General features: G+C 36.6%; 1 protein-coding gene across 1 annotated transcript; it reads left to right on the forward strand.

Annotated features, from left to right (window-relative positions):
- The first annotated feature begins 2,087 nt into the window (after positions 1 to 2,087).
- LOC120350271 lies at positions 2,088 to 12,332 on the forward strand. The gene is made up of 3 exons (XM_039422866.1): positions 2,088 to 2,218; positions 5,647 to 5,929; positions 12,318 to 12,332. Exons 1-3 carry the CDS (start codon positions 2,109 to 2,111, stop codon positions 12,330 to 12,332), a joined length of 408 nt encoding a protein of 135 aa, XP_039278800.1. The 5' UTR covers positions 2,088 to 2,108.
- The last annotated feature ends 1,435 nt before the right edge of the window (positions 12,333 to 13,767 follow it).

Consider the following 13,767-nt stretch of genomic DNA (forward strand, 5'->3'; position numbering starts at 1 on the left):
TTTACACAATTTACACTACTTTTGATTCCTTGTTGAAAACATTGAAAAGTAATTGGTTTGTTTATTTATCGAACAGTAATTGCCGAACAAAGAGACTGGATAATTTTTTATTGACTCTGACAACCTATTGTAGACCTTTGTTCCTAAGACGTGATGGGACTTCTGTACTTTGGTTAATCTTGTACGTTGGGTATCAAGTTGTTGTCTTTGGCGGGTGTTGTATGAATGAACCATACCTGTTGTGTTCATTTTACACTTATTTTTATGTATATACAAGGCAACAACATAAATATATTGGTTGTAAACCGTTAATATTCCAAGAGAAACAAATAACGGTTTACAATGTTCCCTGAAAGTGGCCCCCACAATTCACAACCCCCAATACCATAATGGGCCAACTTCCCCAACAGCACCCCATGGTCTACACTCTCAAAAGCCTTGCTTATGTCGCATAGAGTCACACCTGCAAAACATTTAGATTCGAAAGCATTGTAGACATAATTGGTGAGCTTTTCTTTTGCATTATCTGTAGAAAATCCTTTTCTGAAACCAATCTGTGAAACATTGAGTAAATTATAACGCTCAAGGTGAGAATACAACTGCTTAGCAACCACAGCCTCAACAATTTTTGAAAAAAATTGAATAATTGTGATTGGTCTACAGTTTGAAACATCAAAGTCTTTTTTTCGATCTTTGGGATTAGGGACAACTTTGGATCTTTTAAGAGCATGGGGGGAAAGTCCTAAGCTGAAAGATTCATTTATACAATTTGCCAGAGGTTCAGCAACAACATATACTATTTTTTTTTCATCAAATTAGATGTTATTCCATAAAAATCAGCAGTATTGGAACACTTGAACCTCCTAACAATTTCAGATACCTCCTCACAACTTGTTCTTTTGAAATTGAATTTATCAGTTTGCAAGGCTGATGAAGCAGTAGGAGAATCAACCCGAAGCACTTACCTGCCGCCATTCTGCTTCAAAGATTTAACAGATTGAATAAAATAACGATTTTCATTGTCGGGGTCCAGCTTAGCATCTTTATTCACCCTATAACTACCCTTCCTTGATGAATTAATGATTTTCCATGCTGTCTTACTTTGATTCCTAGAGTTCTCAATATCACAGGCATTGAAATTTTTCCTTGCTTCCTCTAGTGCCTTCTTGTATTTTACTTTATATGTTCTGAGTATCGATCGAGCAGTCGTAGCGAGTAGACGTAGTTTTTGTTTTAGTGAGAATAGTTGAAATAGTGTATGCAATAGTTAAAGTGCTGAGTTCAGTGTTTTAATTGTTGTGCGCGAGTTCAGTGCCTGCGCCGAAAAATCAGTTCAGTGCTGAATTATCATCTAGTCTCAAAGAATGTAAAGAATGTGAGGAATGTCGACTCCCAAAAGATTGCCAACTTTCCTCGTGCCAGAGTTCGAGGAGGAGGAGGAAACCGATGACGACACGATGAGTCAACTTACACCGGCTAAGAGCGTTGATTCAGCGTCAATGACTGTCAACGTCAACGTCAACAGTTCCCCGGAATCGTTTCTAAAAACGAACCAACTGAAAACTGCAACAGAGCAGTTTTGTACAATGCATGGAAAGAAGTCACTTGTCAACAGAGTGAAGAGAGAGAAAGAATGAGAGTCTATGATTTCCAAAAAGAGTCTTATCCCTAAAAATCATGAAATGAGTTAGCTACGGTACTGCCATCTACATTAATTTCTGCGTCTATTGGTGAAGAGCAAAAATTCCAAAAAAAATCTTATCCAATAGAAATGGATAAGAAAACTTTAGCAGATGTTCCAAAGCACAGCCTTATCCATTCATTGCATGTTCCAAATTAATGTCTTATCCACAATTTTCCAAAACAAGTCTTCTCCCTCATAGTTACAATGGCGATCATAGGAGGGTGTTCCAAAGAAAGTCTTATCCTTTGTATGAGCTCGTGTGCACAAGCTTGCTCTCTATAAAGTTATTCATCTGATTCATTCCATGAGAAGGTGTTGTGTTGAAAACGTGTGTTGTCTTGAAATCACTGAGTGGATTTTCGAGTTTTTACTTTCAAATTAATGTTAAGATTCTTTCTAAGATGATTCAAGTGATTATTTAGACATGGAAGGACAGGACCAGAACAAGAAAATAAAGAAATCTGATGTTGGAAAGGCGAGGAAACGGCAATACAATGAAGAAAACTGGAAGAAAACGAAAGCTAAATTAGCAAGGTAAGCTTCCCTTCACTCTCATTTTCAAATGCATCAGTGTAGCATTCTACTTATCATTGCTCTTTCACAATAAATGACTTCTAGTTAGTTGAGAATAAAATACATTAATCTATCATTGCATTAAATACAACAACTTAACCTACAAATTCCCAACCAAGCCTCTAACTCAAACTGTTACCATAGAGAAACAATAGCGTAAGTAGATATCCCATGGTATAGGGCGTTTATGTCGCAACTTTTACTGTTATCTCAAGCCGATTACTGTCGATTATTGTAGATATTTACTGTTTTGACCGGGTAAGAGTGTATGAACGGCACAATATGAGAGACTACCAGCGTCATAAAGCTTCATGGGAAAGAACTACGTGGACTATCAGCTTGAGATAACAGTAAAAGTTGCGACATAAACGCCCTATACAATGGGATATCTACTTATGCTATTGTTTCTCTATGCTGTTACTTAACTTCATGAAACACCATCACATTCATAGGCCTACCAGCCTACTCATCGTAATTACTGTGCGTGATTTTTCTTAATTATTCACCATCACATTAATTAATCATTTTCCATTTTGAATTATTTTCCAGAAATTCAAATTTGAGTTTAAATTTCAGTTTTCAGTGTGATGCCCTGATAAAAGATGGTCTTAAAAATTTTGCACTAGATCAAATTTTATGAACTGAATTGAGTTTGAAAGATATAATTGATGCATCATTATTGATTTGATTTTGATATTGATATTACTTGAGAGAACATTATCAGCATTGGTCTAATTCAATCTATCAGGCACCGGGATAAATTAAAAAAGAAATTGAATAGACAACCCTTCTGTATCAGCTTGAAAAACGAATTTCTCCAATACAGGAATAGACTCCACTCTTTGATTAAACTTGCAAAATACAATTATTATAAAAACAAAATAGATGAAGCCTCCCACAATCCCAAAAAATTCTGGTCAACTGTAAATGAAATATCTGGAAGACCTACTCAGAAAAATTCTTTCCCTATAAATGTGCTTATACAGGATGGGCAAGCCACAGGACAACATAGTGTTTCAGATGTTAGTAATGGCTTCAACAAATTCTTCTCCTCTGTGGGGAGGTTTTTGGCTGATAGTATTACTCCCAGGGGTGAGCCAGCAGTAAACGATTCTTATCATGCTGTCGAGTCTCGGTTTGAGTTTCAATGTGTCACACAAGAAGAACTCAAGCAGGTGGTTGGCAGCATGAGAGGAAACAGCGCACCAGGCCATGACCGGATTCCTGCAAGGGTTATTAAAGAAAACGTGCTCTCACTCATACACCCTATTCACTATTTAATTAATTTGAGTTTACAAACAGGCAAATTTCCAGATGTACTCAAAATCTCCAAAGTTATCCCTATCTACAAATCTGGCCCCAAAACCAATTACAGTAATTACCGTCCAATCTCTCTTCTGGCAATAATTTCAAAAATACTAGAAAGATGTGTGAAAAACCAATTAATGCAATATTTGACCGAGAATAATATTTTATCAACATCACAATATGGTTTCCAAAAATCAAAAAATTGTTCAGACGCGTTTTTTGACCTATCTAAACATATTACTGAAAATATTAAAATAAAAAATAAATTGATAATTACTTACCTTGATTTGGCAAAAGCCTTTGATTCTGTTGATAGGGAGAAACTCATGATAAAACTGGAAATGATTGGACTCAAACAGACCTCCTTACAGTGGTTCAAGAGTTATCTACAGGACAGGTTTCAATATGTCCAAATTAATGATAATATGAGTGGCCTGGAAAAGGTGATTACGGAGTTGTTCAGGGAAGTACTCTAGGGCCTCTACTCTTTTTGATCTATGTCAATAACCTACCGCTGCTGAACATCAGCAGTAAACTTTTTTTATTTGCTGATGACACAGCGGTGGTTTCTACAGGTAGGCAGTGGGATGAGGCGTTCAAAAATGCAACAACCGACCTAGCTATGATAAAAAGCTGGTTCGACCATAACTGTTTGACCATAAATACGAGTAAGTCCAAGTACATGCCTATTGTAACCCGTGGTCAGCAAGATCCAGGCCCCAGAGTCATGAAACTTCACTCATGTGGAGACCCAGCTTCTACCGTGTGCAACTGTGAAATCTTAGAAAGAGTAAACCAATACAAGTATCTGGGCATAGTAATTGATTACAACTTAAATTGGAGTCCACACATACAGTTCATAAAGCAGAGGCTCCGAAGATTGCTGTATGCTTTCAATCAACTGAGCCAGGTACTGAGCTTGCAACATTGTAAGACTGTCTATTATGCTTTCGTTCAGTCTATCATACAGTACGGTATTCTCATCTGGGGAGGACTGTCACCTTCTCTCCTGGAGCCGCTTGCGGTGTCGCAAAGACAAATAATTAAAACAGCCCTGAACAAACAATACCGATACCCAACTATACAACTATTTTCAGAATTTCCTGTTTTAAACATAAGGCAATTGTATATAAAATCTCTATTAATTTACCTTAAGAACAATAGTCATAATATTTTGCCAGAAATTCTCCATACCTATCCTACTCGGTATAGATTGAATTATGGATTTGCGACGCCGCAGGTGGTTCACGGAGTGGAGCTGAAAACACCATTTTACCTGGCTCAGATGGTATATCGTAATCTGCCTGCAGAGATGAGAAACTTCGAATGCAGTATTGCTGTTTACAAGCGTAAGGTCGAGAGGTGGCTCTACTGCCTGGGGTGGGAAATGTCTGAAAGCCTGCTTCATTCTGTTTATATGCACTAAAACCTATCCTTTATTTTTTCTTCTTTTTTTTCTTTAGCTCAGTTTGGTCAATTTTTGCTATCCTACTCCTTTTATATTTTTAAAAATTTTACAAGGAAAATCGCTCTCATAAGGATGAGTCCTGTGAGTCCGCTGGTCTCTTTTCCTTTTTTAAAACATGTCTTACTTTAGTTAAGTTATAAGTCTAGTTATAATGATTTAATTTTCCCATTTTCTCCCATATGGATCTGAGAAGTCCCGTTTTTTTCTTTAATTTATAGTCTCATATGTCGCTGTTCTGTTCTCTACAATCAATCAGACTTGTGTTGTTCCAGACTTGTGTTTTCATATTCCTTTCATTATATTGATAATAATTGGCTACCGAGAACTCACCCCTACACACAGACGTATAGTCTTGTAGAGGTATTCCAGTAACCAATTTTCAAGTGTCATATTTTTTGTAACTGTGCATTTTGGAATAATAAAGAATTTGATTTGATTTTGATTTGATTATTATTAAAAAAATATTCAAACTATTTGCTGTCACTATTGTAGGCTCCTTACAGTCACCCTCCTGTAAAGGAGGTTTCCTCCTTTTACAGTCACCCAAAAAATTTAATTTTTTTAAATTCACTATTTTATTAAATATTAATGAAATGTTTTTTTTCTGTTTCAGAAACCAACCAAAAGGACAACCACGGATGCCAAGCTGTGGACACACAAAAAGTGCTTCCTACAAATGCGACCAACTGTCTAGAAGGGACATTGAACATTTCCATAGAATAATTTATGCAAAGCCAGACAAAATCTACCAAGACTCCATGATGTTGAAGTATTGCAGCGTGTCAGCACCCAAAAGAAGCCGCGTGGAAAAAGTGGGAAGTTCGAGAAAAGGTATGGCTGTAACTTACTCTGTCAAAAAAGCGACCCATGCTCCTGGAGTTCCTTCATCAGTGCCAGTTTGCCAGAAAAGTTTTCTTGGAATTTTAGGTGTATCAAAAACAAAAATTCAAAATCTTTGTAAGAAACACTACATAAAAGGTGAGGCAATAAAAGAATCAAGAGGGGGTGACACTAGATCCAAAGCTTATAAAAAAAACAGGATTCAATCAGTGAATTCATAGAGAGTTTGCAGCCCCTTGAAAAGCATTATTGCAGGGGTAGATCATCTAGATGTTATTTATCATCTGATTTATCAATTAATCGGCTATGGCGTATTTACATTTCCCAATGTGATGAAACATTAAAGGTACCAAGAGACTACTTTAGGAAATATTTTAATAACAACTACAACATCGGCTTCGGACAACCTGCTACTGATTTGTGCTCTTATTGTCTCGAATTGGACAATAAACTTAAAGTTGAGAAGAGTGTAGAAAAAAGGACAGAATTGATGACAGCTAGTCGTGTCCATAAATTGCGTTATAAACAATTTTTCAAGGCTTTGAAATCGGAAGAAGATGGAGCAGTCACGATTTCCTATGATTGTGAGAAGAATCTGGTTCTTCCAAAAGTTGAAGATCAATCTGCTTATTATAGCCGCCAGCTGTATTGCTATAATTTTACAGTCTGCAGAGGTACTTCTGGAGATCCTCTGGATAAAAATCATGTTTCAATCTATACATGGTTGGAAAATGAGTTTCCAAGGGGCTCAAATGAAATAGCTAGTGCTATCTACCACTCATTGAAGAATTTACCATTTGAAGAAAACACCAAACTAGTTCGACTTTTTTCTGATGGCTGTGGAGGCCAAAACAAGAACTCCACAGTTATTGGCATGGCTTGTAAATGGCTCTTATAATGCTCCTACACAAGTTATAAACATGGTTTTCTATTACCCAGTGACAGGTCATTCTTTTTTACCTGCTGATCGTGTATTTGCTCAAATTGAAAAGCGTGTGAGGAGGAAACAAGAAATTCTATTACCAGAAGGCTACCATGAAATATTCCAAGAAAATGGTACAGTGTACACACTGGGTGACAATGATTGCGTAGTTTATGACTGGAAATCTAGTGTTAATGATATTGTGTGGAAGCCTGGCCAATGGCATTTTAAATTTAAACCATGCAAGAGAGTCTACTTGCATTGCAATAGGAAAACTCAGAAGGTAACGGTCAGAGGGGAAGCAACTTATCGAATGGATCTCAGCAATTTCAAAACTATTTTGAAAAAAGGGCGGACACCGGCAGAGATTCAGCCAGGAAGAGTTTTGAGAGGCACTACCCTAAAGCCTGCTAAAGTGAGGGACATAAATTGTCTCCTATCAAAACATTTTGGCAGCTCGTGGTTGGAACGGGAAGATTTGATCTTCTACAAACATTTGTTAAATGATGTGCATGACCCACAACTTGATGGTGAAATTGAAAATTGTAACAATCCTGATGAAACTACCTATGAATGTGGTGAGCCAGATGACAATGATTGTATGTTTGTTTGAGTTTAATTATTTCCGCCACAATTATTTTTTCTTATTGATTTCATTCTCTACTGTTCATTCAATCTAAATTAATATATAAATATTATTATCTTTAAATATAACTCACTCGATTTATGTCATACATTATTTCAATATTTAATGTGTTTCAATTACATTATGCAAAATTATTTCAAGTGTTTTAGAATTTTCCAAACTGCTTCTTATCCACTATGAGCTGTTCCAAATGTTTCCTTATCCACCAAATGTTCCAAAAAAGGTCTTATCCAAACTTCATTATTAAATTATTTATTTTCTGCTCAAGACAGTCTAAAACTCTTTATTGATTTGTAATCTATGATTCAAGACATTATTATATGAAAAAAAAAACAACTTGAAATTCCAATCCTAAATTCTCACAACAGTTTTTTGTGATTCCTGAAAAAAATGAAAAAAAGGATATGACTTTTTTTGGAAATCATAGACTCGAATAAGCTGGAAAAGGAGTTGGAGAGTGCACGGTTGGAGATCAATCAGCTGAGAGAGATGTTTTCTTCAGCATCTTCAACAACACAGAAGATTCAATCATCAGCTTCAAATACAATGCAACCAGCATCGTCTATAAGTAGCAATAAAAGTTATTCACCACCGAATTGGGAGGAAGAAGAGAAAATGGTGGCATCAGAGACTGCATGGATTCTCCCTAAACAAAAGAAGAGAAAAATCCGTGACTCACCAAAAAAATAAGGCCTGCAACTGAGTCTACAAGTATGAAACCGACAGAAAAGAAAAACAAGCCTCCACCAGTCATATTAAGCAATGTTCAAGAGTATTCGAAGATTGAAGAGGCATTGAAATCGAAAAATCTCAATTTCAGTACCAACATGATGAACAACAACCAGCTAAAATTGAATGTTGAAACTGAACAAGAATACAGAGATTTAACTAAGATGTTAAATGAAGCTAAATATGAATGGCACACGTACGAAAACAAACAAACTCGTCCAATTCGTGTCATGGCTAAAGAGCTTCATCTATCATGCGATCCAGAGGATATAAAGAACGATCTTCTAAGCAGAGGCTTTCAAATAATCAGTGCTGTCAACAAAATGAAAAAAGTGAAGAAGGATGGAAAAGAACACATTATCAGACTCCCAATGTTCATGTTTACATTCAAGAATACTGAAGATACAAAAAAAATATATGAAATTAATCATATTTGCTATATGAAAGTGAAAATTGAATCAATTGGAAGCAATAAAATGATTCCGCAGTGTAAACGTTGTCAGCGGTTCGGTCATACTCAGGCATACTATTGTCATCATGAACCTGTGTGTGTGAAGTGTGCTGGAAAACACTGGACCATTTCATGTACCAAGGCTAAAGAAACCCAAGCCAAATGTTTCAATTGTGCTGAGGCTCACCCAGCTAACTACAGAGGCTGTCTTATCGCTAAAGAACTTCAGAGAAGAAGAACTGAAAAAGACAACATAGTTAGAAGAAGTAGCGGAGTACAACATACAACCCAACAGAGGAAACTCACTTCTAGAAAATACACTGGAGAAATATCCTATTCTCAAGAAACAAAACCCACTCCAAGCCTACAACAGGAGAGTCAACCAAAGCAGCAACAACAGCAACAACAACCAGTTGATGTTAATAAGGTTTTGCAGGAAATTTTAAACAGTTTAAACATTCTTTCTGGACGACTTGACAGCTTGGAAGGGAAGAGTAAGAGTATTGAGAAGAAAACTAAAAAATGAATATTACAAGCCAACAAGATATTAGGATTGCCACCTGGAATGCCAATGGAATAAATAATATCAATAATAATAGAAATATTTCTAAATACCCGAAATATAGATGTGTGCCTTATCTCTGAAACCCATTCAACTGAGACTCACTTCAAAATCAATGGATATAATGTTTACAAAACTATTCATCCTCAAAATCAAGCAAGAAGTGGAAGTGCTGTAATAGTGAAGGAGAGTATTAAACACTATGAAGACTCCAGTATTCAAAGTAATGAAATACAGCTAACTGTAGTTGGAATAGAGTCTATCAACCAGAAAATACTTGTTGGAGCTGCATATTTCCCACCACGTTACAATTTAAAGAAAAATGATTATACCAGTATTCTTCATCAGCTTGGAGATATATTCTTAGTGGGTGGAGATTTTAATGCCAAGCATAAGGATTGGGGTTCAAGACTCACAGCTACCAAAGGAAAAGAACTCAGAGAGGCTATCCAGGAGCTGGGCTGCGAATTCCATTCAACAGGGACACCTACTTATTGGCCAACAGATTTGAATAAAACTCCAGATCTTCTAGATTTCTTCATAACAAAGAGAATATCCAGTAATTTTATTGACATTGAAGAGAGCTTTGACCTGATCTGATCATTCAGCTGTAATTCTCACACTCAGTGAACGAATAATAAAGAAAGAAGACAGACCAATGTTAGTCAACAGAACAACAGACTGGGAAGCTTTCAAAGTGGATTTGGAGAATGAATTCAACTTGAATATTCCACTTAGAACAGCTGAGCAGCTAGATGAAGCCGCAAAAAATTTCATGTGGCAAATCCAGAAATCAGCCTGGAAAAACACTAGACAATACACCAGGAAAACAAAAGGATGCAATTACCCACTGGAGATTCGACAACTTGTTTTAGAGAAACGAAGGGCAAGAAGAAGATGGCGACAAACTCGTGATCCTGCTGACAAAAATATATTGAATAACAAAACACAACAATTGAGAAGAGAGATAAGGAAACTAACTGAGGAGTCCATTAATAACTACCTTCAAAATTTGACAGCTGATGCCAGTACAGATTATTCATTATGGAAAGCAACAAAAAGAATTAAGTGACCAATATCACAATCCCCTCCAATCAGAAAACCAGATGGTACTTGGGCAAGAAATAACAGAGAAAAGGCAGATATATTTGCTAATCATCTAGAAGAAATCTTTCAGCCAAACAACATTCAATCTGAAATTGATCCTGAAGAAGATATAATAGATGATTTAGATACAGAGATTGATCTAGTTTCTATAAATGAGGTTCAAGAAGAAATAAAAAATAATCTGAATACCAAAAAAGCACCTGGGTTTGATCTGATTACAGGTGAAATCTTGAAGAAACTTCCAAGGAAAGGTATTATCATGCTAACATATTTATTCAATGCATCACTCCGATTACAGCATTTTCCTTCAATTTGGAAGGTGGCAGAAGTCATTATGCTGCAAAAGCCTGGGAAATGTCCTCAAGAAGCAAAATCGTACCGCCCAATATCTCTTCTACCTGTAATTTCAAAGCTTTTTGAGAAATTGCTAATGAAGAGATTGGCTCCCATCATAAGTAGCAGGAATCTGATACCAGCCCATCAATTTGGTTTCAGGCAGAAGCACTCAACCCTGGACCAAGTACTTAGAATCACTAATGTAATAGAGAATTCATTAGAGAAAAAATGTATATGCTCAGCAATCTTCCTTGATGTGGCACAGGCATTTGACAAAGTGTGGCATGAAGGACTGATCAATAAACTTCATAAAATTCTTCCCACTCCACTTGTAAAACTTTTAAATTCATACATCACTAACAGATTGTTCAGAGTAAAACAAGGTGATGACGTCTCTGAATTGAAGGAAATAAGGGCTGGAGTTCCACAAGGTAGTGTTCTTGGACCAGTTCTTTATGTGCTGTACACAAGCGATCTTCCTGAATTGGATGCAGTGACAATTGCTACTTTTGCTGATGATACTGCAATACTGGCAGAAGGGGAAACAGTACAAGAAGCAGCCACAAAACTACAGAATGCTAGCACCAAATTCAGTGACTGGACAAAGAAATGGAGAATCCGATTGAATGAGATGAAGTCCATTCATATCAACTTCACAAACAAAAATATCAATGATCCGATTCGTATAAATCTAAATGGGAATGTAGTACCACACAGCAACACAGCAAAATACCTTGGAATGACTCTTGACGCCAAGTTGAAATGGAAAGAGCATATCAAGATGAAAAGGAGTGAGCTGGGACTCAAATACAGTAAAATCTATTGGCTGTTGGGTAGACAATCACAACTCTCATTGGACAACAAAATATTGATTTATAAACAAATTCTAAAACCTGTCTGGACGTATGGAATTCAGCTTTGGGGCTGCTCTAGAACATCTAACATCAATCAGATTCAAACATTCCAAAACAAAGTACTGCGGAACATGGTGAATGCGCCCTGGTACATAAGGAACAGCGATTTGCACCGAGATCTACACATCCCCTATGTGACCAGTGAAATAAGACGATTGGCAGCCCATCATGAGTCACGTCTTCATCAACACGACAACACCGAAGTCATCCAACTCAAGGTTGAAGAGAACAAAGCCCTTCGAGTTGGTGTAGTGCTAGTGAAGTGAAAAAAGTATAAATTAAATAAATGTATAGCGAAAGAATTTAAAGTAGAAGAATTATAGATTAGAACTGTAGGCTTCACTGGAAGACTTTAGCAATAAAAATTAATATTTTAGGATAAGGAATAAAAGAACAAAATTATGGTTAGTCCTAGTGACTAGTTTTAATGGAAGTAATAAAAAATATATATATATATATATATTCTGTAACGGTCTTCAGATACCTCTGTACCACCTTCTCTCATCTGAGTACTAAATTAACATATGTTCTCTCATTTGGCGAAGTTGCGGTGAAAACTAGGACTTTCTTTTGGATTTCAAATTATCCCTAACGTGGATTGTACAAGTAGGCATACGCTTCTCAAAAACGGAAAAGTAATGATCAGGAAAATATCAAAACTCGTACATGAATTTCTTACACTCCCAAATAAGGAATTCCAATTAGTCTACAACAGATATTGCACCAAACTAGCAATTTTATCTGAATTAATTGGTCTTGTTGTGATCTTTATTTTAGGTGAAACTGATTTAGTGGAGCTTCTACTGTGGAATTTAATAAGGACACAGTCATGATCAGACAACCCATACTCTATCACTTCAGTAGAGTGGATACGATCCTGAACATTGGTCAGAATGTTATCCAGGCAAGCAGCTCCACGTGTTGGCAAATTATTCTGATACCTAAAACCATACTGGGCAAGAATATCAAGAAAACTATCAACATACCTGTCACTGTTATTGACGTTGAAATGGGAGTTGAAATCACCACCAATAACTAGGGTGTAATCGTTCCAAGCACACATGTGTTGCATAAGTTATTCAATCTTATCCAAAAAAGTTTCAACACAACCTAGTGGAGATCTATACAAACTTACAACTGCCAATCTCAAACTATCGACCATAATAGCTGTTGCCTCAAAGTTGATTTCCTCACAAAAACTGCTCACATCAATTTGTCTATATATTGTGTTATGTTCAACAAAAATAGCAACTCCACCCCTTCCATGAACCTCTCGGCAGTAAGAGTTAGCCAACTCAAAATTGTCAATTTTAAGAAACTCAATTTCATCCCCCCTACACCAGTGCTCACTGACACAGAGAACCCTTAAATCATTTTTCTTCGCAAAAAAGCACAGATAATTTAGTTTGTTATAGATGCCCTGTACATTTAAATATGCTATAGATTCAAGTTCTCTTCCTTTACCAGTCCCGTGAGCAGATGCTGTATTTTGATGACTTGGATTATGTTGTCTCTGGAGAGACTCAACGTCTACATTATCATGTATGGGTCCTATATTTTTTCTAATTACGTCAGTACCTTGCAGATTCGTTTCGAGTCTATCCTGTAAAAGAGAGACCTTGAACTCATCTTTGTCCTCAACTAACAGTTTAACTCATCCGAAGCATTACAATTAACAGCAACAGGTTGTTGGCTCACTCTCTGGAAATAGAAAAGATGGAGTATCTTTGCCAGATTTTTCTTACCAGAACGATTCAAATGGAAACCATGCCTTGTAAAGTATTTCCTCTCAAGGAAGTCGTTGATGTCAAGGAAATAGAAATTCACTCTGTCCTTATAGTAATTATTGAAAGAATGGAACATGAAATGATTTGCATCAGGGATATCAGCATTACATGAAGTCAAATGATGATGTGGAATGGATAAGACAACAACATTTGTCTTGAAAGTCAATGGTACAATGATTTTTAGGGCCTTATCAATTGTCAATTGATATGGTGCATGTAAGGCAGCAACATCATTTGTGCCTCCCATCACAACAACAAAGTCCTCATTATTGAAATCCCTTGTTAAATTTTCGATATCCTCGACTACTTGCGCCAGCTTAGCTCCCGGTTTGCAAAATTGTGAAACGTGATACGATAGTACGTCCAGAAAGTAAGTTCCGTTTCAATTTATATCCGCTGCAGCTCTGCGATCGCAGTTCCGCACATGTGCGGTAGACGCT

Source organism: Nilaparvata lugens, chromosome 3 (genome assembly GCF_014356525.2).
Source record: "Nilaparvata lugens isolate BPH chromosome 3, ASM1435652v1, whole genome shotgun sequence".
In the NCBI taxonomy this organism is placed as follows: domain Eukaryota; kingdom Metazoa; phylum Arthropoda; class Insecta; order Hemiptera; family Delphacidae; genus Nilaparvata; species Nilaparvata lugens.

Excerpts from the sequence above, each read along its gene's own strand:
- LOC120350271 (XM_039422866.1), top strand. The coding sequence starts at position 2,109 with ATGGAAGGACAGGACCAGAACAAGAAAATAAAGAAATCTGATGTTGGA. Across the intron at positions 2,219-5,646 it reads ACGAAAGCTAAATTAGCAAG|AAACCAACCAAAAGGACAAC; the intron begins GTAAGCTTCCCT and ends TTTCTGTTTCAG.